A 26666-nucleotide genomic window follows, 5' to 3' on the forward strand; every position below is an offset into this window, starting at 1 on the left:
GATATGGAATAGAAAAATTTCATACTACTGTACTATAAATCCTCCTTACTTAATGTAAGAACAAATGAATTCTAATGCTTAAGTCAGTAAGGAAAGACCATAGAAAACTTCAACTGTAATTATTCAGTACTTAAACATTCTAAACAAACAACTAAATATTTATCAATTAGTAAACAGTAAAATACTATTTTGTATAAGTTTAAAATTTCAAAATGTGTCAAATTTTCATTTAAATTACTTTTTGCCCTCTTACATCCCATATCTTCAATCAACATACCAGATAATCTTTTAAACAGTCCAACATTGCTACTGCTCCACAAAGTGCCCAAACAAAAGTTACCACTACAATGTGTCTTGTTTGGCATCCTATGGATGGGCAATGAGATCTGCTTTTTACTCTTCAGTCATCACCTTTGATCTCCTCTTACTTAGCAGTCCCACTGCTTCAACTACACATAGCTCCAATTTTCACTTCATTTATGAACAAATCCTTCTAGCAAGCCCTATGATGGTCTTGAATGATATTGCCTTGTTCAAGTAATGCAATAACAACTTCACTAAGTAATAACATCATTTTCTGTGCAAGTCTGTGAAGATACCTCATCCTTCTCAACAGCTGCTGCTCCATCCTTACATGAAGATTCTATCACTGCCTTTACTTTGTCATCCTTTTTCTCTATGCTTAGTTTTTCTTCGCAAGCATTTGCATCTATATCTTTTTTCTCATTTTCATCTACAGCTACATTATCTTTTTTCTCATCAAGTTTTTCAGTAGGCTTATCGTTGTTACCACTGCTCTTATCTACTAGACATTTATCCTTATTTGCTATTAGAACCAAATTATATTTGCTATATTTAGTAAAATAATGTGGTAAGAAACCAAGGCAACATACATTTTTGATGATGTCAACACTAAGAACAACATCTGGGAAAGTGAGATTAGGTCTATTCTTGGGGTTTGCAGTTTCCAGAATTGTAGCTAAATCATACACCATATTTTCTTTCTTAATTGAAGTATTGTTTCTCACTTTAAAAATAACACAAAAAGTTTGGCCATTTTCTCTGAAGTACGATTTTGCCAGTTCCTGGACTGCTTTTTTAATGTCTTCTGGATAAGCTCTACAAGTTGTCTGAACTGGAACCATCCTCAACAGCTTCTTAGTTCGCTGTTTTTGAGATAACAGAAGCTCATCCATTATTGCAAGAGATAGTGGCAGAGGGTCCTTCAGTGTAGTTTGGATGAAAACACAGTTTTTGGCACCACACTGGACCTGCTGAAATCTCCTTGCCTGCTTTTTATTCTGATTATTCTTTAGCTCTGATACTTCAGCCTGAAATAAAATAATTACTCAAATGTTTTAAGAACCAGTCTGTTATGACAGGACATACCACCTTCCAATGTCCAGCAATATTTTAAAAGCAAATGAAAAACTCAGCCCAAAACAAAATACTCAACAAGAGTATTTCACATATGAACAATATAAGCAAATACCTAATGCCAATTCAATTTCTACCAGTTAAGAATATATTGCATCTAATAATACTTTTTTATAGTTAGTGGAACCATTCAACAAAACCAAATACTTTAAGCCAAATTCAACTCAAATTTGCGAAGTCAGTGGAGTTTTGGTGAATAAAGAACGAAGTTTCATACTCCAGAAAAATCAATAAGAGTCTGGTAAACACTAGAGAGCAGAGATACAGTATTCTTCATGAACAACATGATGAAAGTGGAATATGAGTAACCATTTGCACACATAAATAACAAGAAGATGGGGAGGACTACATTCCCACAGAAAAGGGTGGAACTCTGACAATGATAAAACCAAGAATCAAACAGGTCATAAACTCACAAGTAATAAGTTTTAAGATCTTTGCTAGTGGGATGTTTCAGAGGTTCTACCTCTTACTCTGACCATATTATTATACCTTTGCCTGAATTACAGACATATTTAAGGTAACAACAAACTGAAAAAATACATGAGAAGAGTACCAAATGGAAGTAACAGATAGACTTTATGCATTATGAAAAGAAAATGAGGAGGGGAAAAATAAGATACAGTACTGTACTAAGGCACCCCAGGGAAATACAATACAAAAATATTTAAGTCAGAGGAGATTGTTGGCTATTTAAAATGGCAAGAAAACAAACACTGGTTTGACAAATAATGGTGGAACACAATAAACAAGAATAAAGCAAGGGTACAACACCTACAATACCTCTATAAGAACAATATAATTTTTAAAGAAACTTCCCAGGAAAAAAAAGACAAGAATCAACTGACAGAAGAGAAGCACTGGATAGAATATGGGACAAAATTGATAAAAATAAGAAGGAAACGTCTGAAAAAGTTACCTGGGCATTAAGAAGGAACAGATACCATGTCAGGAGCAAAATCACTATGACAGAGGGAAACACCAGTGCAGTAAGAAGTTATAAGAACAAGGAAGACCCTTAATCCATTACATATCCATTTCTATTTTAAAGCCTATTCATGTGCCTAGGCTAACTGCCAGACACATTCAACAGGAAGAAAAGAAGAGGGCTACCTGCTGCTCCCAGTTGGTTGCTGCAGGCAAAAAATGGTTCCCTCAGGTGGATCAGTGGCCAACTGGATAACTTACTGAGAGCCTGCTGATATGTTCAGAGGCCAAAGTACTTTCCCCAGGCTTTAGATTGATTTGAATTGTTTCTAATCCTGATTTAACCATTTATCATTCATAAATCATTCATCCCTCAAGCTCAGGTTTCATCAAATGCATTGAGTTTCTTAAAAAAAATTACAGTGAGAATTTTTCATCCAATCTGTAATATCATATCAGGTGAGGATTTTCAGTGTCAAAGGTAGTTAAGTGGATCTCTAAAAATTCCCTCATTCTACTTCAGTTCCTCCACTTCAACAACTGTTCCCAATGATTTCAGTTGGTTTTTCAATGTTTTCTTTATATTTTGGTACTAGTTTTGTGACTGGTCGCTGGCTTTATTAATATTTCGATGCACTTTTATTAACAGTCTTTGTCTTATTTGGTTATGGTTAAGGGTTTACTTCAAGCATTAGTCATCACATATGGGTTGAGGGATAATTTATTACTGAAAATGTTAAGTAAGATGCATACTGCTCCTCTTTTTTTTGCACGATGTGAAGATTTAAGTCTGCAGTATTAAATTGTCTTCAGTGCTCTGATTTCTTTACAGTGTTGGTATTACATGCTGATGCATAATTGCATCCCTTTATCTAAGCATTGGTGAAAATGAGCAGCCTTTTCTCATTACCACTGTCTTTTTAAGTGTTTTTGTGAGCATTGCTTATTTGTGTTTATCTAAACTTACTTTTACAATTTGACTGTTAGGTATTTTTTAACACCTTTGTAAGTTATTTTGCCTTGTACTTTGCTAGCAGCATTACCGATCATTATTCATCAGATTGTGCCAAAGTCAAAGGTTAAAAATGCTAACCAGACTATTCAAGAAGCCCATATAGAAGTTGTATACCTATGAGTCGGAAAACTTGAACAGATTGATTCTCTCATGATGAGAAGTAATGATAGCATCAGAGAAGAGGATTGCACTGTTGTACCACATGAAGCATGCTTAACCCAACAGAGAAGCTGTTACAATTCAATGGTTAGGAAAAGAAAGATAAATGAGACCCAAATAACAAAAACATGGAAACTGAGAAAAGAAGTCAAAGAGGAGTATAAATACAAAAGTTTCAGCCAATCTAGCATGAAGCAGTGGTTAGTGAAAACAGCTGAAAGAAAACATACAACAGGCAGCAGAAGACAGATGCAGTACAACACCGGGGAATACATAACAAAGAGGTGTTGGAATCAAGATGTACAAAAGAGTAATTGAAGAGAAGAGAACTTTCAAGCTCTGGCAACGGAAAGACATGGAGAAGTACAGGTAGTTCTTGAGTTATGATCATTCGTCTTACGATAATTCGAGTTTGCGATGGGGTTAGCAGTTCCAAAGGTTTCAGAGTTACAATGCAATGCCAATACAACAGCATTTTGAAAATATTTTTAAATTTCGCATGTGGTGGGCGCAGGCAGCAGAGTACAGTCAGGCAGTGTTAGGAACAATCGTTTGTCGATTGTTCCCTTAGTGGATTGTTGCCTCCTTTGTTTTTGTTTGTTTTTAATTACTGGCGAGCTGACGTCTGATGGATGGCGTCAGACTTCGTCAGTCAGGTTCGTAGCAGCAACGAGTCAGGTTCTGGAGGGCAGAACAACCAGTCAGGTTCAGAGCGGCAGAGAGGCAGAGTCTTGGCAGCAGAGCAGCGGAGAGTATCTGAGGACGAGATGGTGGTTGTATCAACCCTGTCTTGATTGTACAGTGGTCGAGGAGGACCTCCATACTGTATCTGAGGACGAGATGGTTGTTGTATCAACTCTGTCTTGATCGTCCAGCTGCTCATGGAGGATGTCCATATTGTTTCCAAGGACGAGGTGGTTGCCGTGATCGGCTCTGTCTTGATCGTCCGGCATTGGATTGTTGTCTCATTGTTTGAGGAAGTGTTCCTGTTTTTTGCTCTATGTACATTATGCCGCTTTCAGTGTTAATTTTAATTATGTATTATGCTGCCTATTGTTTTGTTTCTGTTAAGATTGTTATTGTCGTTATGCTGCCTATTTTGTTATTGTTTATTCTATTTGTATCTGTATGAATTTTATGATTTTTTTTATGGCCTTGTTATTGCAGTGTGGATGTGTTTATTGAATCGTTGACTGGTTTTAAATACAGTATTATTATTGCAAGTTGATTATTTTGTGTTTTTGCCACCCAGAACCTTGGCTCAACTGTAAATTATGTATGTAAGTATTACTGTTAATAATAAATTAATTTTAAGGTAACCTTTTTTTGTATTTGTTCTGCTCCTCTCTCCTTTGTTTGTCACCTCTCGTCAGTCATTTCAGCCCAATTGCTTGTTTCATTTAGAACCTGTCGACCTTGCCAGGATTGGTTCTGTTTTGGCTGGCGAGGGTGTGGCAGCATTGGGGGAGAGTATTTTGTTCAAAAAAAAAAAAATTTTATTGAAAATCTTTTTTTTTCTGTTAGGTGGGAGGTGTTAGGAACAATCGCTTGTCGATTGTTCCTTAGTGGATTGTTGCCTCTCTTTTGTTTTTTGTTTGTTTTTAATTACTGGCGAGTTGACGTCTGATGGATGGCGTCAGACTTCGTCAGTCAGGTTCATAGCAGCAACGAGTCAGGTTCTGGAGGGCAGAACGACCAGTCAGGTTCAGAGCGGCAGAGAGGCAGAGTCTTGGCAGCAGAGCAGCGGAGAGTATCTGAGGACGAGATGGTGGTTGTATCAACCTGTCTTGATCATACAGTGGCTCGAGGAGGACCTCCATACTGTATCTGAGGACGAGATGGTTGTTGTATCAACTCTGTCTTGATCGTCCAGCCGCTCGAGGAGGATGTCCATATTGTTTCCAAGCGACGAGGTGGTTGCCGTGACGGGCTCTGTCATGGTCGCCAGAACTGGAGGAGGACGCCAGTACGCTTCTTGGAGGACAAGATGGTTGCCGGTCGGCTCTGTCGTGGTCGCCAGTACTGAGGAGGACGCCAGCACTGTGCTTGAGGACGAGATGGTTGCCGTTTCGACTCTGTCGGAGTTGTCCTGTAGTGTTCCCGCCAAGCAGCTTGGGGCTGTTTTGACGGCTCTATTGAGTTTGTCTGGTGATGTTATTTTTCATGAATTTATCTTGATTTTAACCTCACTGTGCTGATTTTGTTTAATGATCCTGTTTGTTCGGCCTTGATGTATTTAATTTTGCTGCCTTGTATTTATTGTTTGTTTGTATTACGCTGCCTGTATTAATTAATTTTGCTGCCCGGTGTTTATTGACTTGTAGTTTAAATTACTTGTTTTTTTTCTGCTGTTAAGTAATTAATTCTAATGATCTATTTGAGGTTTAATTACTTGGATTGTATTTTGCTGCAGCCTCATTTTTTTTAATGTAATTACTGTATTCAATTTTGATATTGATGCATTTTGGATGTAAAATTTTCCTTCAGCTTTTTTTTAGTTATGTAATTTTTGGTAACTGACTCATTTTGTATATATTAAAATTGAACCTGACTCGACTGTAAATATTGTAAATAAATTAATTTTAAGGTAACTTTTTGATTTAGTTCTCCTCCCTCCTTTGTTTGTCACCTCTCGTCAGTCATTACAGCCCAATTGCTTGTTTTTTTTTAAAGAACCTGACGATCTCGACAGGCAAGATCGTAATATTGGTGACCTTGCCAATGGTTTCAGAGTTACAATGCAATGCCAATACAACAGCATTTTGAAAATATTTTTAAATTTCACATGTGGTGGGCGCAGGCAGCAGAGTACAGTCAGGAAGCGTAAGGTATGTACGTTGGCCCAAGAGGCTGAGATGTGGGTATCTCTTGCCCTACCTCAACCTCACTCACGCACGCCCTCTACGAAGTCAAGTTAGGTTCGTGTGAGATTTTAGTGCGTTTGACTGAATGTAAACAATTTAAAATTCAAATTTGTGTAATATCAGTACGTCTGCCAAATGCCCAAGTGAGTCTCCTTCTGGTAGTTCGAAGAAGAAGAGGCATTCCATTACTTTAGAGCAGAATATGAAAATTATCAACCAGCATGCCACAGGAAAGGCAGTCATGGTGATTGCACGTGACGAAATACTAGCTGAAGAGGAGCGAGTTGATGATCCTGCTGCTTTATCATCCTCCTCCTCCTCCTCCTCCTCCTCCTCCTCCTCCTCCTCCTCTTCTGATTTTTAGTTATACGTAGCCATCAACAACCTGACACTGTTCAAGTATGCCAATTCTTGTTTGTGCAATTCATTTTCTCTGTTTGTGCTGAATTATCATAAGTCAATCTGCATTGAACCTCCAGGATTAGCTGATATTCATAATTATACCATTTATGTGGTACAGAGTAAACTGTATAGTGTAGGCTAGGCTGCCATAAATGTATAGATTGTACTGTATACCCTAGTGTAGGCTAGGCTAATTTCAAGCTACGTTTTTTTTTTTTTAAGAAGCTGTGGGGTTTTTGTAATGTAACACCATCGTAACTGGGGAAATACACCTGTATAGAGATGTATACAAGGGGTAGAGGAGGGAAGCTAAGTGGTAAAGAAGAGGATTTTGGAGGAATTGAATTGAATCTCAACACTGTAGAAAGAAAGTTGTTAAAGATGTGAAACACCAGAACATTTACAGATAAAAATGCAGAAATTAAAAGTTAAAAATACAGCTTTCATTATTATTATCATCATTACCATTATTAATACAACCCAAGCTGCGACCCTAGTAGGAAAAGAAAAATACCACAAGCCCAAGATGCCCCATAGGGAAAAAAAAGTCGAATACATACACACAAAAAGAGGAGTACAGACTTAACTATGAAAAATAAATAACAAATACATAAAAATATGATCAATACAGTAATAATGAATATTAACTTTGCCTTATTTATCCTGTAGCTTAATCACAGGAGATCCAGAAGGAGCTCAGGTTGTAGAAGAACTCTAAAACCTTTTTGTAAAAGTTCCTCTTGTTCCTCCATCCAGAATTGGAATATAAAATTTAGGCCAAAGGCCAAGCACTGGAACCTTTGAGGTCATTCGGTGCTGAAAAAGAAACTGAGAGTAAAGGAGGTTTTAAAAGTGTAACAGGAGGAAAACCTCGCAGCTGCACTATGAAACAATTGTCAAGAGAAGGTGGAAAGTAAGACAAAAGAAAGAGAATATGAACAGAGGTACAGTGAAAGAAAAGAAAGGGATTGTAGCTAGGGACCTAATGGATACGCAAAGAACCTTAAGAAATGCCTACAGAGCACCACATGAGGTGAACTGATGGCACTACTCCCCAACGCAGTGTTCCACCATCAGACGTACTGTTAGTCCCACATGCCTCATACAATGGATGGATCACTCACCTACAAGATCTGTGAGCATCAGGCATATAAATTATTCTAAAACTGAGGGCTGTTTCTTTTTAAAACCTGCAAGCATTTACTCCATAGGTAGACAACATGGTGAAAAGAGTCATGTCAGACAACTCAGAGACTATTGTCATCCAGAAGAATGAAAGCAAAGAGGTCAGAGAGATTAAGCCAGCTAGGGTGTAGGTATTCCTGTGGACAGAAGCGATTTAAATGTCCCAAGATTTATTCCATGACAACACATGTAGTACCAGATTCCCTTAGCAGGAAGAACCAAAGTCTTCTCACTAGTGGTTGCTCCATCCCAAAGTTTGGAAGATGATTTAGCAGCTATTGAGGACACCTCTGTAGGACTTGTTTGCAACCCACAGGAGTAAAAATATGACAAGAAATTGTTTCTCTCTGCCTGATCTGGGAGCAAGGGGAGCAGACACCTTCATGGACAACTAGACTAACTAGGAGGTGTACATCATTCCACTAATCAGGTTCATCCACCTAGCACTCAACAATGTAAAACCTCACATCTACAGGGCAACCTTAGCAGGATTAGTGCAATGCATAACCATAGTATTTGTTTAAAATCAACATCCTACGTGATATGAGACCTTCCTTTCAAATCAGCCTGATGAGCATCCCTGAACAATGTGTTATTAATATGTATAAGTCTGCAACTGGGTGGATGCTTTTAAAATACAGAAATGAATAATTACTGTTTCTGATTTAGTGAACAAAGAGCCGTGCATTTTTGCCATTTTACAATTTCACTGAACACTCTAAGGCTGTTACTTGACACTAACAACTCTGACAGAGCAAAAGAAAAAGATCTTCAAGAGAACTGGTGTAACAGAAAAGATAAAATCTACCCTACATTGGACATAAAAAATGGACTTCAAAATTAGAAAGTAATTTCAGCTAATGACTAACATAATATCATTAGTACAGGGTACCCTCTAGAGATGGATAACTAATCATTCCTAACTAAAACTGAACCACTTCAGGCATGTTAGTGTTGTATAGGTAAATTACTGCAAACCGGTAAAAAACATAAAATTGTAGAACAAGGTATTGGTGGCAAAGGGGTTAGGCCCATCAGATGAGAGAGGAGGCATCAGTCAACTTCCTTAATCCAAGAATGCCGTGATGCATTCGGTTTCTTCCAGCCCAGGGAATCACTTTGAGGGGTGGCAAGAGGTGGGCAAACATTATGACCATAAGTTTGTTAGCTATAAAAAACAAATTAATTAAAAATTTGTCATTTGTTCATTTGCGGAACAAACCTAGGTTCGTTTTTTATGTACTCTTTCCCCCCTTCTTTTCCCAGCCCGAGAAGAACCCTAAAAGAGTTCAGAGGTCTGGTTAAACAAATCATTTATAACTAACTAACTTAACATGAGGATAGACTCACCTTTAGTGGGAGGAAAGGAAAGTCTTGAACCAACTGGAGGTTCAGCACACCGGGTCTCATTTCCTGGTTATGTTAAAGGAGAGGAAGGAGACATGCTTGTGACTCATCAGGCAAAAAGTTTATGAAACGGTCAGACTACTGGGCTAATACACAATGTGGAGGAACCTCGTATAAGTGGAAGTCAAAGAGCTATATCTGTTCAGACAACAAAACTATGTTAGCTACCAATTTGTTTCCCATTCCTCTCTCTCCTTGTCAGAGAGAGGAAGGACTAGCTTCTGCAAGGAAATATTTGTATACGAATAAAACTTTCTCAAACAGAAAAGTCAATCACTCAACTGTATCTAACCAGTTCCAGCTCATGATGGATCAATCTTCCTACTGCCCATGGGTAGATAAGAAGTGGAAAAGGGAAAGAAAAAAAAAACACCAGTCATCTCATTCACTCTCACTTTCATACCATCATCTTAGGTAAGATACAAACTGTCCTGCTAGGGGCACTGGATGAGCTAAACAACTTGTTGAGCAGCCACCACCGGACCCAAGGAAAAAATGTCCAAGGACCTGTAGGCAATGTTCTGAACGCAGAAGAATGTGAAGGTGATTTGACAAAGCCAAGTATCATCTTCAAAATCCTATGAACAGGTAAGTTCTTCTTAAAAGCTAATGAAGGGCCTAAACCCATAACATCATGTGATCTTGCACGCATTGAGTTAGAATCCGAGGTTGTAGAAAAGCTATTAGCAAGTCTAATAACCTCACGGAGCCTGAAGATGGTATTCTTGGACACTTCTTTCTTGATCCAGCCTGAGCATGCAAAAAGTTTTTGACACCCCGGCCTGAGGTGACGAGTCCTTTTTGGGTAAGGTAACCAGGCAGTGACCTGACAGGACATAAGAGCAATTCGTTGGGGTCATTATCAACAAAATCCCCAAGGAAGGAATGGTAAAGGATTCAAAACTGTCATGATGATGAACCGAAGAATTCCGAGTCTTAGCTATGAATTCTGGGACAAATCCGAAGGCTATGGACCCCAACCCTTCATGTGTTTAGCATTAGAACACAGACCATGGAGTTCACCCACTCTCTTCAATGAAGCTAAAGCCAGTAAAAAGACTGTTTTAAGGGTCAAGTCTCTGTCAGATGACCATCGTAACGGTTCATATGGGGCTCGAGTGAGACTACTTAGCACCAGAGTCAGATCCCAACTAGGAGGTTTAAGTTCTCTAGGAGAACAAGACTGCTCAAAGCTTTTGAGTAGCATTGAGATTTCCCATGAAGACAGGTCTACATCTTTTACGCGCAGAACCAAACCCAAAGCAGCCCTGTAGCCTTTGATGGCAGACACAGAAAGACTTTTCTCCCTCCAGAGAAAAACTAGGAAGTCTATTTGCTGAACAGAAGCTTCTCATAGTTTTCATCACTGTAATACAAAAATTGACCTCTTTCATAAATGTTTTATAATCATTGCACTTATGCCAAGAAGCTGATTATGCAAATAGGAATTGCATTATTTTTATCATTATATTCTTAACAGAGGATGAATTCAAGTTCATTTTTTTTATTAAAGAGACAAAGCTGACCATTCTCAAAAATCTAATTTTTCATACTTTGCTAACTGTTCTTATGCCTCTATTTTTTTTCTTTGAACACATTTGGACTTGAATACCAGTTGTACTCAGCTGCATACAGTATAAGTAGTATAATATAGACCATCTACAAATGTACAACAAGATATTTTTTTTACCTGGATAGCTTCTTCAATATCTAGAGGTTCATCATCATCACTGGAGGAAGGAGATTCCATTTGTCCCAATTTGCCATCATTCTGTTGATCTCCTCTGCCATCTTCAAGTGCACTTTCAGCACTTTCTGGCTGTGATTTAGTTACAGTACTATCTGAAAGGAATAGAATATAGTTTAAAATATTTCAACTGTCATAAGTACAACATAATATGGACTCCATGTTAATGACAAGATTAAATTTTCAGAGGGAGATGGGGATAGCAGACTCTATGGTACATAGGCAATTGGACTTGCTTCAACAGGTCCTCTAATATCTATTATAATGTCATAAATACTCCATACGCTTTGGACTTCTGTCACATGGAATATCAGGCTGGGTAAAACATTAATGACAACACTGATTAAATCAGACATCAACTAAATGTAGCATACCTTGATATAGCATAATTGGCTGATAGTATAGTTTTTCTGTGCTTTTACTGTGCTAATCTTTGTGTGTTTCCACTGTGCTACTTTTTCTCTTTTGAATAAACATCTTTCATCAAATTATTCTGATGTTTATAAATAATAATGAATATCATGCTCATCTATACAAGGATTAACTCTTTTACTCGTCAACCTTTTAACAGATATTAATTTTGAAGGCGTTATGTCATGAAAAACTCAGAGATTACATGTCTACATAAATATTTATAAGTCATAAGAGGTATGTATTTAAAATACAACCAATGCACCTGCAAGATGAGTATACAAGCGGCAGGTAAAAATGAATGATCTTGTGTTAACCCTATAATTCCTGACTCAACTTTTGACAAATTTGCATCTTGAATGATTTTGTTAAATAGTTATCAAATAGTGAATGGTTGCCTTTTGCTGGTACCAGTTTATTTACTTTGTAAACATAATGCTATTGGTTCATAGCCTTAAAGGAAGTGCTGTATTTCCTCAAGGTGTAATCTGGTCTTGAGGCTATTTACATTCCACCAGAGTAAATAATTATTATATGTAAGAGTGGTCCGATTTTTAGGGTTCACGGACACGAATGGTTTACTTTTAATCTTATTATAACTGGAATTAAATTTTTGCTGTTCTTGAAAAATTTCACATTTTGTACTTGATTTAGTATTCTTGGGTTTAACCATTTCATTAGTTTCTTTAGTTGGATCTTTAGTTTCAAATTTGTTCTAGTAATTTATAATCTAACATTTAAATTTTTTTTTTTTATCAAATGGCTGATGCACCTGCATCCTTTTTCAGGAGTTTCTATATCTGTTTCATTATTTCTATACATTTTATGGAACTTATTGTGCTGGGCTGCCTTTGTCTTTACAGCAAAGTTCAACAGAATAAGTACTGAATCTCTATGTGTCATTAGCTTTTTCTTTTCCTTTGAGTATATCTTGATTAGTGGAATCCGCTCACCCCTAGTGCATACTGACACCATTATGGTAAAAACGCTCCGGGGGTAGTAACCCTGCCATTGTGATAGCTTTTTTTTCTCTGCATATTTAGCAATATTTATGCCTAGAAATGAGTGCTATTGGAACCATTTCACTGGGTGACAGAGGTCGAGCCCAGAAATAGATTTTTCCTTTGTCAAAATCCCTTTTTGAGGTGGGGTCTCTAATGATTGTTTTGTTATTTGTGGTGTTGATGGACTAATTTTGTCTGATTCTTGATGTTAGTTGTTATCTTTTTGTATTTTCTATTTTGGTCTGACAGACAGAATACCTTCACTGTTTTAAAGATGTCTCTAGTTTTCCTGCTTGGAATATTAGAGATTTCACAACCTCGAACATTATTGTCCTTTGTAAGTCTAATAAAATATCTTTTTCAATAGGTTCAATCTTCATTTTTATACAAGATGATTATTTCTTGTACATGTTCACTATGTCATGTTGTTACTTTAACTTTTGAGTCATCTAGCAATTGTATTGCATGTTAACTAGCAGACTGATTTTTGTTAAGTTCCTCAACCAATCAAGTTTTGTTTTTTATTTGGTTGAAAGTCTTTTCAACAGTTGAATGTCTATTTAACAGGTGTTTTCAAGTTTTTATGATGACATTTGATATTCAGTTTCTAATATTAAGAACCTTGACCAATTCTTGTTCCCAAATAGGGAATCAAAATGGATCAGAGATGGATCCTGCCTGAATCTAGTTTTTCTTTTTGGTTTTACCCCGAAAGATTTTATAATTATTCCATTTTCATTTAAAATAGTGAAAACCTAAAATTAATTTAGGAAGGGTTCCCTCTGCCCTAGGGGGATCCTACACAAAGAGGAGCAATACTGCTGCCTTTAAGAAAGCAGCTGCCCTGGAAGACCCACTGGAATATACACCATACCCTCACTGCCTTAAGAGTTATCAGGTACTCTAGTTTTATTGGTGGAGTGGCATCCTGTCCACCTTAACCCTCCATTAAAGTTTCAAGAGCAGATTTTCCAGTCTGACTCACTTTAGAGTCATCTGAAAGTCTGTTCTGATAGATAAGAAAGGAACACTGAAACAGTTACTGAGATAAATAAAAACTTGACTACAATTTGTTAGGTCAGCAGCTGAGATGCAAGGCTTCCAGGACTTCCTTGTTGAACATCATCACAGCACTGAGACACTACTCCTAAGCTGCCCTCCTCTAAGCCCCCAATGATGGCAATGGGTCAAGGATCTGGGGAAGAAGCAGCTCTTCCATCATAGGTGGCTCCCTCTGCTCTTACTTCAGTGACAACTGAAACAGCACTGATCAATTCCAATCAATCCTCCCTCCCAGCTCATTCTGAGTGCAGGAAGATCAGAGAGATCTCACTTGGTTGCTGGACAACAGGAACCTCCTCTTGGGAGTTTCCCTCTGATGCATCTACTCACATCTCCATCAGAAGGGGACCATGGTACACACCTGAGCAGCTCATTTGTCTTGGGTGTGTGGTTCAAAGACAATCCATGTCTGCACATTATCATTCTGAAGAGGTAAGTGGCCCCACTAGCCCTGCAAGATTTCAAGGCTGTTGAAAGAGTCACCCCTTCCTGTTGTTTAATTTAATCATGTCTGAAGTGACTTACATCAACAAACATGGGGAAATGTCAGTTCCCTTCAACCCTGTCAGCTGGCAAAGCAGATGCAAGAGAGGATGGTTTGCCAAGCCACTGAGCTGTTAACCAGTTAAGAATGAAGAATCTTCTGATAGACCAGCTCAGCTACCAGAGGCATTTAGCAGACTAGTAGTCTACATCTTTGTGAGAGAAGGAAGTTCAAGCTTTCAGAACTATGTGTGATCAAAATGCACACCACATGATCAACAGAGCTCTTGATCTTCTGTTCTCCATTGCCATATAACTAGTTGGCCCTAGAGTACATCTCCCAGTACCGCTCTCTCTCGTTGATCACTTCAATGCTCAAGACATCCTGGTAGCTCCGCATGGACACCAAATCGGAGAGATTCCCAGTGGACCACTCTACCATCAAGGAGACCATCTTCTGTGTAAACATAGTATCTCTCCAATTACAGTTTCCATTCGGTGGATCATGGACCTCCTGGTCTACCTTTACCAAACCATACTCAGTCACTGTGGTGAAAAGCTAGCTGCTTGGAATAAGGCCTTCAGACTAAAGGGCATAGCAATCTCAGTTGTAGCTGAGCTGTCTATGCCAGTTAGGTGCTTCAATCAGTCTTGCCTGCCCAAGAGTTCCAGCTTTTGAGGAAGGAGGTGACTCACATCCTCTTTAATCTAATTTGTCTCTGTATGAGCCCTTGAGATAGGTCTCAGACTGAGACCTCATTCATAACACTCTCCTTCCTTGAAGAAGCATGCGGGTGGGTATCATAGTCTTCTTGTCTGGTAAATGGAGAGTTGGAATCACTTTTGTGCTCATTAATTCCTTGGTTCGTGACAAAAATTCATGAATCATCAATGACAATAGACACAAGCTGTTTTACCTCTTTCTAGACCTTCTGGTAGTCTTGTCCAGATGAGAGGCTTCTGTGCCCAGTGTGAGTCATGTATGTTACCAAGTATGACCCTCCCTTTTACATCAAGAGCTTTGGTGCCTCTTGTTAGTACCAAACAGCTCCTTTCTTTCTGGTCTTTCGCACAGTTTACAGTATTTCTGACAGAAGTCAGTCATACAGATCTGGAGAAAACTCACGAAGCAGAATCACGGATCAGTTCATGGCATTTTAGAGTAACTTTTCTGCAACAAGGGTGATGAGGGCATGTGTGTACAGCATCAGACCACCTTTTACCTCATCCTACTTAAGGGTTTTCACACACAGGTTACCAGACACCTTTTCTCTGGGACCTGCCTGTGGTGGCTGCTCAGCAGGTTGTTACAGTACTCCCCCTGCTCTTCCTTTTAACATACATGTACGTGTGTGTGCATAGAGCTACATTCTAACTTGTGCAACCTTGAAAGGGATAGCACATGGTTCTCTGATCATTTCCTTACTTGAGTGAGGCTCTACTCCCTAAATCAGGCCCAGGGCCCTACCACTCTGGCATCCCTACTCCAGACAGAATTAGGCAGTTACAGGAGTCATTGCTCCCCTTGCTCACTCTCCCAAGCCAGAATCAAAAAGAAATACTCAGTTGACAGAGATGACCTCCCATCTAATGAGGAAATCTCCTACATAAGTAGTAATGGTTCATATTCCTTAGTTCATAGGCATACAAATCAAAGCCTTTATCAAAGCCACTGCCTCAACTACCCCACCAAAGAAAGTTCCTTGGTGTTGGCAGGTGAGTGAGGGGTATTACCCCACTCACCCCCTATAATCACCAATTAATTACCATGATAACCAATTCAATGACTGTCTCCAGCTCATGATGAGAAGTAATGACAGCATCAGAGAAGAGGAATGCACTATTATACCACATGAGGCATGCTTAACCCAACAAGAAGCTGTTACAATTCAATGGTGATACAGATCCAGTGATTTTTCATCGCCCTGGGAGAGACACAAACCCGCGACATCTGAGTGGCATGCCATGACACTAACCACTATACCAGTGGACCAGATCTTGGTTTTAAGGAGGGAAGACCCCTCCCAGCCCTGGATATGGAGAAAAGCCCTCAGGTTCTGATAGTCTCGATAGCACAGGAGTTGGATTATTTCTCGAAAGAGAGGCAGGCATGCCAGTCTGCCCTGGTGAGCACTCTCAGACTGCAGACAAACAACTAGACCTGGCAGTACAGATCACTGAATAATGATTCAAAATAGATTCATAACTGCCTGAAATCATGGTTCAAAATCCCAAGAGTTTTGTATTATAATGATTCAAGAATGACTCACAACCACTTGAAATTGTAGTCCACATTTAACAGACTTTTATAGCATTGGTCAAAACCAAACTAGAAGCTACATATGAGTGCTCACATGTGCTGCTATGCATGGGTACAATGGCCTGCTGAGGCCATGGGAAAGCTAGGACGAGCACTGTCATACACTTGCACCTCCAAGGCTCATGGCATACCATGAGAGTGAAGTACTATACATGCAAGCACATGCAGATAGTCATGGTACCTTTGGGTACCATACAACAGAGACTTCTCACATGTGAACCCCAGGTACTGGGCAAGAAGTAAATGTTGACTCTATCATTCATGCTTCAAGAGAAACACAAGTGTGCAAGCAGAGGCACTCCTTTCCAAAAAAAAACAGGAAACTGTGCATGTTCCAAGCAAAAATGTAGCACTAACTGTCTCACATTTTGGGAGAAGCACGGGCATACAAGTCATGGGCAGCCCTCCTTTCTGAGAAGCCAAGAGGAAGAATTGGGGCACTGAGCACACTTGGAAACTCTGGTGTCAACCCTACATATGGTACACAAACACCATTGCTGTCCCTAGAAGGGCAAAATCATTCACCCAAAGCTGGTGAAACTCTTGTGAGAGGGCTTCCCGGATTATTCTTCTGCTTGTGAGAGGAAGGAGATATATGAAGACTAGGAGAAAGAGTAAGAGTTGACTACAACGACAAGGACAAAGAAGAAAAGTGCTTGTGTTTCTTCACCTCACTCCTTACTCATGTCTTACTCTCCTCTGCTGGAGCAGTAATTGTGGTTGATGCCATGGCAGCATCTCCCACTGGAGGTTTACAGTATTAAGCTCCTAGTGGGAGACACAATAACTGACAGAGCAATCAACATGATAAGGGCAGGCAGAGGCAAATAACATACTCATGTATTGGTACCATCTGGGGAGAGCCCAGATAATGCACAACTCACCACTAGACACAAGCGCTAAATTTAACCTTCCTCCTCTACTCCCAAACATTTTCTCATGAGAGCTGCAGATCCTACTTCTACAACGGAGGACATGAAGAGCCACATATGCCCTTCAAGCCTCTGTTATATACACTACTTAACCTTGGTAATGTCAACAAGCAAAATACAACAAGTCAAAATACAAAAATACAAGTTCCAACTAGGCAATCAGAAGGAGTTCAGCAAGACATCCTCATCTGATAGTGGCCAAAGAAAAACTGCTTGGTGATGGCAGGTGAGTGGAAGATTCTCTTACAAACAGTTACCAGTTAACAACCTTATTCCACAGGAACAAAAAGTATGTGTAAAGTGTTGGTTTTGTACTCTCATATTAACTTATATTAAGTTAACAGTTTTGGTAGAAAGAAAAAAAAGATATAGTAGGCATTAAAAATGATACAGTAGGCACCATACAAATCTTAGTAACTTACCTAGTGATTCTTTACCATATAATTTATCTGCAAATTCATTGAGAACATTATAAGCTTCTCTGACACAATCCCGTTCATTATAATTGCAAGTGCACATAAAGCCAACCATGTCTGGCCCCAATACTGTGCCCTTCTTTTGTCGCTTCGCACACTGGATGTAGTAAGACCTTGAACGCTTATTTTTACCCATGGTAAGAATCTGAAATGTTAAGCACCTTTTTAATGGATTTCTTTTACTGTAGTCACAAAGCACTTAAAACGTGAATTTGAATCAAAGTCATTCAATTCAACTGTCAGTTCATTACATATCATCTGCTCTCATTCTTTTATTTATTAAAGAAATACAGTTCTGTAAGGTCATATGTTAAGATAACAAACCAGAAGTATTGTACACAAGTATCTATAAATACATTTATAACAAATTATAAAACTTAAATTTTTCATAGTTGCACATAAAAAGCCTTTTCTGATAGGGAGTACTCCTCAATACCAGCTGGAATCTGTCAGTGAAGTTTAACAATTATTTTTATATTACTGTGTTATTATTATTATTATTATTATTATTATTATTATTATTATTATTATTATTATATTATTATTATTCAAAAGATGAACCCTATTCATACTGAACAAGCTCACAGGGACCACTGACTTGAAATTCAAGCTTCCCAAGAATACGGTGTTCATTGGAAAGAATTAACAGAAGGTAATGAGATACAGTATACAGAAAGAAGAGATTAGTTATAGAAAAGAAAAAATATAAATTAATAAATTTCATAAGGAAGTACTGTACAGTGGCTAAAAATATGAAAGTAGTTAAAAATATACATGATTAAAATAGAAGGTGAATTGTTTAAGGGTAATAATGCATTGCATCTTTGCTTGAACTTTCAAGGTTCCAACTGTACAACACCCTCAGGGAGACTTATGTGAATCAAAAGTTACACCAAGAATAGTTAAAGCTTTGGACCCATTCAGCATGGTCCCATCTGCCTAAAGGGGAGGATGGGGTGGAAAATATGCAGATCTGTTACTCAACAGTTTTCATTTTATTGGAGTTCAGCCTCATACCGCACCGACTACACCATTCACTAATCCACTCCATGTCACGACTGAGACTTAGAGCAGCTTAATTTCTCATAAGTAGAAACTTTACTACACCCACAAGTCTTATATCATTGACATACTGAAGAATCTTGTTTTCCAAACCAAAAACCATATCACTTTTATACAGTACACTAAAAATAACAGTGAACCAAGAACACTACCCTGTGGAATTCCAGACGTAATAGGTCTAGGTTCACTAAAGACCCTATCAATAGCAACTTGCTGCTGCCTACCTGTACGGAAATCTTTAAGTAAACCTAAAACCAATCCACCCACTCCAAGATTCCGAAGTTTATAAATAAGTAACTAAATCAAAAGCAGCACTAAAATCTATTGGAATTACATTCTACACTCAAAACCCTCATCAAGGTTCTCTTGCAAATGGCATGTCCAATCCAAAAAAGCATCACAGGTACCTAACTGCTTCGTATAAGCATACTTATTATCAGCTAACAATCCTTTAGATTCCCTATACTTTGGTGAACACAGTTAGAATAGAAATTGGTGTGAAGTTACTGCAGTCTGCAGATATGCTACTCTTTAGAAAAGACACTGTATTACTAAGCTGGCGCTCATCTGTAACGATACTATGTCGACCTAAAAATCTATAGAATCTACTAATCTTGGGAGACAGCACACTAGAAACATTTTTGAAAAACAAAGGGAAGAAACCATCAAGATCTTGTGAACACTCATACAGACTAACCCCTTGTTTGCACATGCACAGTGTGGGGATTGTGCACGAGCCGAACAAGAGATGAATGCCATCTCTGCTCAATGTACCTCAGCAGAAGTACGAGAGAAAGAGTCCAAGGCAGTCTTCTGGTTCCATAAGACTTGGGGTCCCAAGCACGTTCAGCAATCCTCGCCAAACTTACCTACAGCACAAATGCCACATGCATGTGAGTGAATGCTGCTGGCACCCCTTGGAGAGGCAAAGGGAAGGCACTCACTCACGCCTAGTGGGCTTCTGGTGAGAGTGATTCCATTCAGGAGGAGGAGGAGGAGGAGGAGGAGGAGGAGGAGGAGGAGGAGGGGAGGGAGGGAGGAGGGAGGAGGAGGAGGGGAGGAGGAGGAGGAGGACGAGGAGGAGGAGGAGGAGGAGGAGGATTCCCCAAAACACCAACAGAATGCCAAATCTCCAGATACTCCAACACAGGCATCCCTGGAGTGGGTGATGCAGAAGGGGTAAGTGGTGACAAAATACTCAAACAAATCAGGGTCCCAGCTGGAGAGAGCCTGACAAGCAAACCTGTCTCGCCTGTAGAAGAGAAAGCATGCTGTCCACCCTCCTTCACAATTATAACCAGGAGGCCTAGTTAGAAGGGAACGAGTAGCAGGGGCATGGAGGGGATGGGGCAGTCCAGAGGGAAGGAGCCAAAAAGATTCAGTGATGTCAAGGGCAGAGTATCCACCCTGTATAAGCGAACACTTCTTGGCCTTCTCCCGCTCCTTGCCAAACCTCTCCCACTGTGATGGGAATCAGCCCAAACATTCCTCAGAGAGAGAATTAGAACTGCAAAATGAGTAAAAAATATCCACCAAAACAGTTGACATAAAGCAGCCATGACCCTGCTCATTTTACATTCTGTACACAAACACACCATACATATGGTAAAGAGTTTTAACTAGCAGTCAAAGAGAGTACAGTACAGCAATACGTTTTCACTTGTCAGCCGCCGAAGATCAAGGGCTTGCTCTGGGCAGGTGAGTTAGGGATTCCCTTCACTCACCTGCCTACTCCAATCAGCAACCTTGTTACCAAATTTTACACTAAGAAATACTTCTAAACAAAAGGCCACAGTTTGTATTTTCAAGGGAACAAAGTAAGATTAAACATGTCATTACAATCTGTATTGCTGAACAAAAGTACTGTAAATCTTGGTATACTGTACAATGAAATCATACCTAAATGATTTTTCCAGTTTGAAAACAATGGGTAAATGTAAAGGAGACAGTTGCACAAAGATATCGACTATTAATATAATTCCTTGACTGAAAAATATAGAAAAATGTGTATATAATGCAGCACGGGTGAGATAATTTGAGAAAATTACCGAGATAATGGAAATTTAACCATCTTTTGTTTAGATCTTTGCTTTCAACCCCAGGAGGCTGGTCCTGAACACGGTGTCCCACAGAACTTTTGCCATGTTTAGTACCAGCCATTCGGAGATAATGTAGAAACAAACCAAAGACAGTAAATTTCTCATTATCTCTGTAAATTTCTCAGATTATCTCACCTAGTCTGTATTACAGTTTCTGCCCTTTGTTGGCGAGTTGGTTGAGCTTCAGACGTCACGCCCGATGGGCCGAGTTCGATTCCGCCACGGCTGATGAAGGATTAGAATTTATTTCTGGTGATAGAAATTCATTTTCGCTATAATGTGGTTGGATTCCACAATAAGCTGTAGGTCCGTTGCTAAGTAACCAATTGGTTCTTGTACGTAAAAATAAGTCTAATCCTTCGGGCCAGCCCTAGGAGAGCTGTTAATCAACTCAGTGGTCTGGTGAAACTAAGCTATACTTACTTTTCTACACTTTTCTATACTGTTTAGCTCAAAAATTATATTAATAAATGAAATCTTTGTGTGCCTATCTCCTTTACATTTCCCAAATAAAGCTTCAAAGGCATTAGAAATCAGATGGCAGGAAAATTAGAAGTGGTGCCAAAGGTTAAACTGCAGCTACGGAAGTCAACGTGGATGAAATAGTACTAAAATGGAGATGAAGATGGTTTGGACATGTCCTGCCTATAATCCTGGGAGAATTTTATACACCATTCTGTCAGCTCCTGTGGGCACGAGAAGATTTGGAGACCCAGATCAGAAGTAGGCAATGGAAACTAGAAAACAGTGGAGATTTGTGGAAGATAAAGCAAAGGAAAAATACAAATGGCATCACATGGTGTTGGAGGCAATAAAGATAATGAAAATTTGCAACAATCTAGGTCAGGTTAGGTTGGAAGGTCCAAGACGGTTAGGTAAGCCCCAAATACCAGGTTAGCTTACTGTAGCGTTATGAATCCCTATATTTTACCATAGGCCTATATTTTATGGTGCTCTTGGCTTTTCTCTCTAGGAAGGGGTAGGAAGAGGGGCGGGAAGTAGTGCCTGTGGACCATACCAGAGTTTAGGTTAGGCAACAGATGGTTATGTTAAAGTGTATTCCCGCAGATTCCCAGGTATATACTCACATTTTAGAATTTAATTTGTTTATTACTGCCTACAATAGATATAAGTATTTTGCCAACAGCTTTCAACTACTAATATTTGCTTTTATTAGCCTAATCCTGTTGATGCAATAATATTTACTAGGCTATGTGTTATACCCAACAGAAATAACAGGAACACCGAATTAGGCCCATTTCTGCTGGTTAAACCTTGCTTTATATCACGGATACTTAAAAAATTAAAAAAAAGATGACTTCTAACCTAAGATTCATTCAACATAACTTATCCTTGCGTGCCATGCCCAACTTCACTGTGGGGGTGAGGGGCGCTTGGCCCCCCTTATCTTCAGCCTATATTAACGAAATAACCTGGATTCCCATGGGAACCCCCTAGACTGAGCACGAAAATTAAGTTTACACCATCAGTGAGCCTTAGAATAGAATTGAAAATAATATTTAGGCCGAAGGCCCATCGTTGGGACCTGCATGAGCCTCAGGGTCACGATTGTTCATACAGGCGGAGTGGTATGCCATTATAGTTCACGTCTTAGGCTGGTAATCAATTTTTCAAACGAGTAATCTATTTAGAAAGCATGACCTATCCACAGAGGTTCAAGACCTTAGACTTGACCTTTGCATACGGTGGCTATTAACACCCTACGCCGACATACCCTACTACTGGTTGATAGTAATTTGCAGAGGTAAGCGGGGTCTAATCAAGTGGATTAAACTACTTTCAAGAAAAGTATCACGAGTACAGCCTCACCAATAATTATCTTAAGTCACTCCAAATAGTTACTGTTCTGTGACTACTCTGGGGATATGAATGAAACGTGCAGACAGCACTGTCGTGTTTATTTATATTAGTCTATTAGGAGGCGTACTTTACTTAAAATTAAGGTTACGTGTTTATCTTCGTTAAAAGATATTTAAATGTAATTTAAATGTATTCATGGGATGTAGGGCAAAAGTTCATGTTGGCTTCACCAAAATTAAAATCTGCTTGCACAAACATTGCGAAGCACTTCGTCCGAAACCGTTTTGATGGTTTGGGCGGCCAAAAGTTCCCTAAATTAGCCTACAAAATTTCCCTGTTTGGCCCTAAATCTCTCCGTGTGAGTTTATGCAAGATGGCCTTGGTTTATGTGAGTACCACATGGAAAAATGAAACTCTGAGCAAGCTATACATCCACTCAGTGTTTAAAAATGGTCACTGAAAGGAAACTTCTGCATAATTGTATTAAACACGTAGGCAGAAAGAATATTGCTGTCCTCATAATTGTCGTGACAATCTTGAGCATGCCTTATTAATTTGTTGAGAATTAACTTTTAAAAAAATTACATGCAGCATTTTTTTTAGTATTTCCCTATTCAAGAATTTGTGTGTGTGCGTGTGTGGTTTTCATGTAGTTCCCTTAAGAGAGAGCTCTTTCAATTCTTCCACTTTCATGGTAAGCACAGTAGTTTTTACATAAATTTCCAACAAGGGGGAATATTGGGTATATCATTACCTACTTTGAATGTTATGCCAAATGTAAAATCCGAACAGCTCAACCACAACGAAACGGTTGTAGCAGACAGAACTTCCAAGCGATACCTCTCTCTCTCTCTCTCTCTCTCTCTCTCTCTCTCTCTCTCTCTCTCTCTCTCTCTCTCTCTCTCTCTCTCTCTCTCTCTGCATTGAATCTACAAAATTTAGAAAAAGAAATTAAGGCTAGTTCTTAGTGATTTTCAGAAATTTTGGTGTATTTTCATGTTCGTAGATTTAGGTGTACAATATTTGGAATAGTCTTCCCTGCAGCCACTTGAATGTCCCTAAAACAGGGAGATTTCCCTGTACCTAATAACACTTAGCCGAAAAACTTTAGACAATAGAACGCAATTGCAATTTTGAAGTTATTCTCTCTTCGAATGCTTAAATACAAGCCTAACAGTAATTTTTTTCCATTTAAAACTGTTCATCTTCCAGTCCTGTTTGGAAATATTATCTTCAGTATTCTATTAATCATTACATTCACTGCATGTAAAGTGAAAGACGTTGATAAAATTCTGATTTTAAAAATTAAGACTTTGCAATCCAGTAATCATACTTTATTTGGTACAATACTCCTTTTAAATGACTTTGTCTGCCGATTGGAAATAATGCTGTCTCGTTTTTCTTGCGATGATACCTTTCAAGATAGAAAATGCACTTACATAGTCATCGTTGCTTTTATGTCCGTTAAACTTATCATGCCATTGATATATAAATCTGTATCTAGCACTACTTTGAAAACTATAAGCAATTCTGATGAGAGTGGAGTCTGGAGCTTTCCCTGCATACAATTAAGTTAATTGTCCAGTTATACTACAGGTTGCTTTTGCCTATAGAAATCGTTTTAATGTTTTGGATGATGGAATATGACAATACATATCTGTTTTAGAGGGGAGTCTGGCGTGATTTCATTATTTGCATCTGACTTCGTTCAGTAGTTTCCATAAGCAATGTGGAAACACCTGAAACTAAAGTTTATAACATTTTTATTGTAGAAAGGAAAATCTCCTTCGATCTCTTTATCTGTGTGATAATTATTTTACTCTTGTTAATAAAACTACTCTTATTAATGATGCCTAATGGTCCTTTCGTCTGTATTACCGGTGCAAATTTGTTAATACAACGGCTGTTTCTACAGCTATGTTACTGTCACCAAAACTAGCAAATAAAGTTTTAATATTACTAATTATGCTATTGATATTACTACTACATGGCCATTCAATTTTACTGCGATAGCATGGTAAATAAAATCTAAGGCATGGTACATAATAAACAACCAGAGCTTGGCATGAAACATACATTCCAGGCCACTGACACTGTACAAACAGTCCTGAGAGTGGAGCATAAAGGTGAGGGCATGGTACGGACAGTCTAGGGCATGATACAGACCTTTCAAGGCATGGTACATACAGTCCAGGACAATGGTACTTACAGTCAAAGGCACCTTATACAGTGGGAAGGCATGGTTATCAAAGTCTAGGGCATCAGAGATAGAGACTTGGGCATGGTTCCTAGAGTACAGGGGATGGTACATAAAGACTAGACAGCATACATCCAGTCCACGTCGTGTTAAATACAGGCCTATGTATGGTACATAAATTCCATGGCATGACCCACAAAGGCTATGGGAAAGAACAATCGAGTGCAGAGTATATGAAGAACACGAGCATGCTAAAACAGTATAAAATAGTACAAAGGTCGAAAGCATAATTTCGTTGCAGGTAGGCAGCAGCGAGTTGCTGTTGATGGGATCATTGGTGAACCAAAATGTGTCAGGAGTTCCACAGGGTAGTGTTTTTGGTCCACTAATATTTTTGGTGTATACAAGCAATACGGTTGTTGACCTGGAAAACAAGGTTGTTCAGTATGCCGATGACGCAACACTTGTGGGTGCAGTAGTCTCCATTTGAGAGAAATGAAGCTGCCCTCTGCCTCAGTCGGGACACGAGCGGATTAGTGAATGGTGTAATAGTCGATGGGGTGTGAGGCTGAACTCCAGAAAAACAAAAACGCTATTGATTAGCAGATCCCGTACAGATTTTCCACCCATCCTCCCTTTAAGGTGGATGGGACTTTGCTGAATGAATCTGAAGATTAACTATTCTAGGTGTAACTTTTGACTCACAGCTAATGAAAGTTCCAGGAAATGCCGCACGAAAGTTAGGTATTCTTCGTAAGGCCTCATACATTATTATTATTATTATTATTATTATTATTATTATTATTATTATTATTATTATTATTATTATTATTATTATTATTCAGTAGATGAAACCTATTCATATGGGCCAAGCCCAAAGTGTCCATTGACTTGAAATTCAAGCTTCCAAAGAATATGGTGTTCGTTACTTTCACTTTGTTTCACTTTGGTTTTATGTACAGCGCTCATTCCCTCTCTGGCGGGCCCATGCACGTTTTCAAAACAAGGTGCTTCTTATATTTTGTATTTGTCTTTCAGTGTTTTCTCGTCAGTGTCGTAGCTCCTGCAGAATAGGAGTCTTTAGTTCCTTTTTAAATTTGCATTCTTCTTGTATGTTCTTCACTTCAGGCCGTATTTTGTTGTATAGTCTTGGTGCGCAGTGTTCAAATGCCCTCTCTCTCGCCTGACTTACAATTTGTTCTAGGTTCAAATAGCCTATATGCATCACTTGCATGTCTGATTACAATATTGATTTCGGGGGTCTAAAGAAGCTTAAGCAGTTTCTCAGATATGTTGGTTCATCATATTTTAGCGCTTTAAAGACTGTAAGTAGTATTTTATATTCTATTCAGGCTTTTACTGGGAGCCAATGTACCTCAATTAGTGCTAGGGTTATTCTATCACGGGAACGTAGTCCTTTTATTAACCTGGCGGCTCTAGTTTGTACTCCTTGCACTTTTCTTAGTACGTAGTTAGGGAGCCGTAGTGTATAACGTTGCAGTAGTCACGCCTCGAAAGTGTTTGGTTGCAAATGCCTGTTTTCAGAGTATTTTCATTTAGGTATTTTCTAATAAATGCAATGTTTCTGATATGATAGTTACAGGTTTTTGTAATATGCAATATATGGTTCTTCATCACAGTTTATTACCAATAAAT

General features: G+C 38.8%; 1 protein-coding gene across 6 annotated transcripts in view; it reads right to left on the bottom strand.

The window, feature by feature from the left end:
- Positions 1–102: 102 nt before the first annotated feature.
- The window catches only part of LOC136855396 (THUMP domain-containing protein 1 homolog), a 32112-nt gene continuing 5548 nt past the window's right edge, over positions 103–26666 (bottom strand). For 2 of the 6 annotated variants that reach the window (XM_067132371.1, XM_067132367.1), the window contains exons 2-4: positions 17778–17976; positions 11087–11238; positions 103–1331 (exon numbers count right to left, since the gene is read on the bottom strand). In XM_067132371.1, the coding sequence (XP_066988472.1) occupies positions 558–1331; positions 11087–11238; positions 17778–17967 (1116 nt within the window). In that variant the 5' untranslated portion in view covers positions 17968–17976 and the 3' untranslated portion in view covers positions 103–557. Of the gene's footprint in view, positions 1332–11086; positions 11239–17777; positions 17977–22318; positions 22563–22727; positions 22913–23069; positions 23121–26666 lie in introns of those variants that run through there. The other 4 variants (XM_067132372.1, XM_067132369.1, XM_067132368.1 and 1 more) reach the window with 4 other exon arrangements.

This window comes from Macrobrachium rosenbergii, chromosome 31, assembly GCF_040412425.1.
Source record: "Macrobrachium rosenbergii isolate ZJJX-2024 chromosome 31, ASM4041242v1, whole genome shotgun sequence".
Lineage (NCBI taxonomy): Eukaryota > Metazoa > Arthropoda > Malacostraca > Decapoda > Palaemonidae > Macrobrachium > Macrobrachium rosenbergii.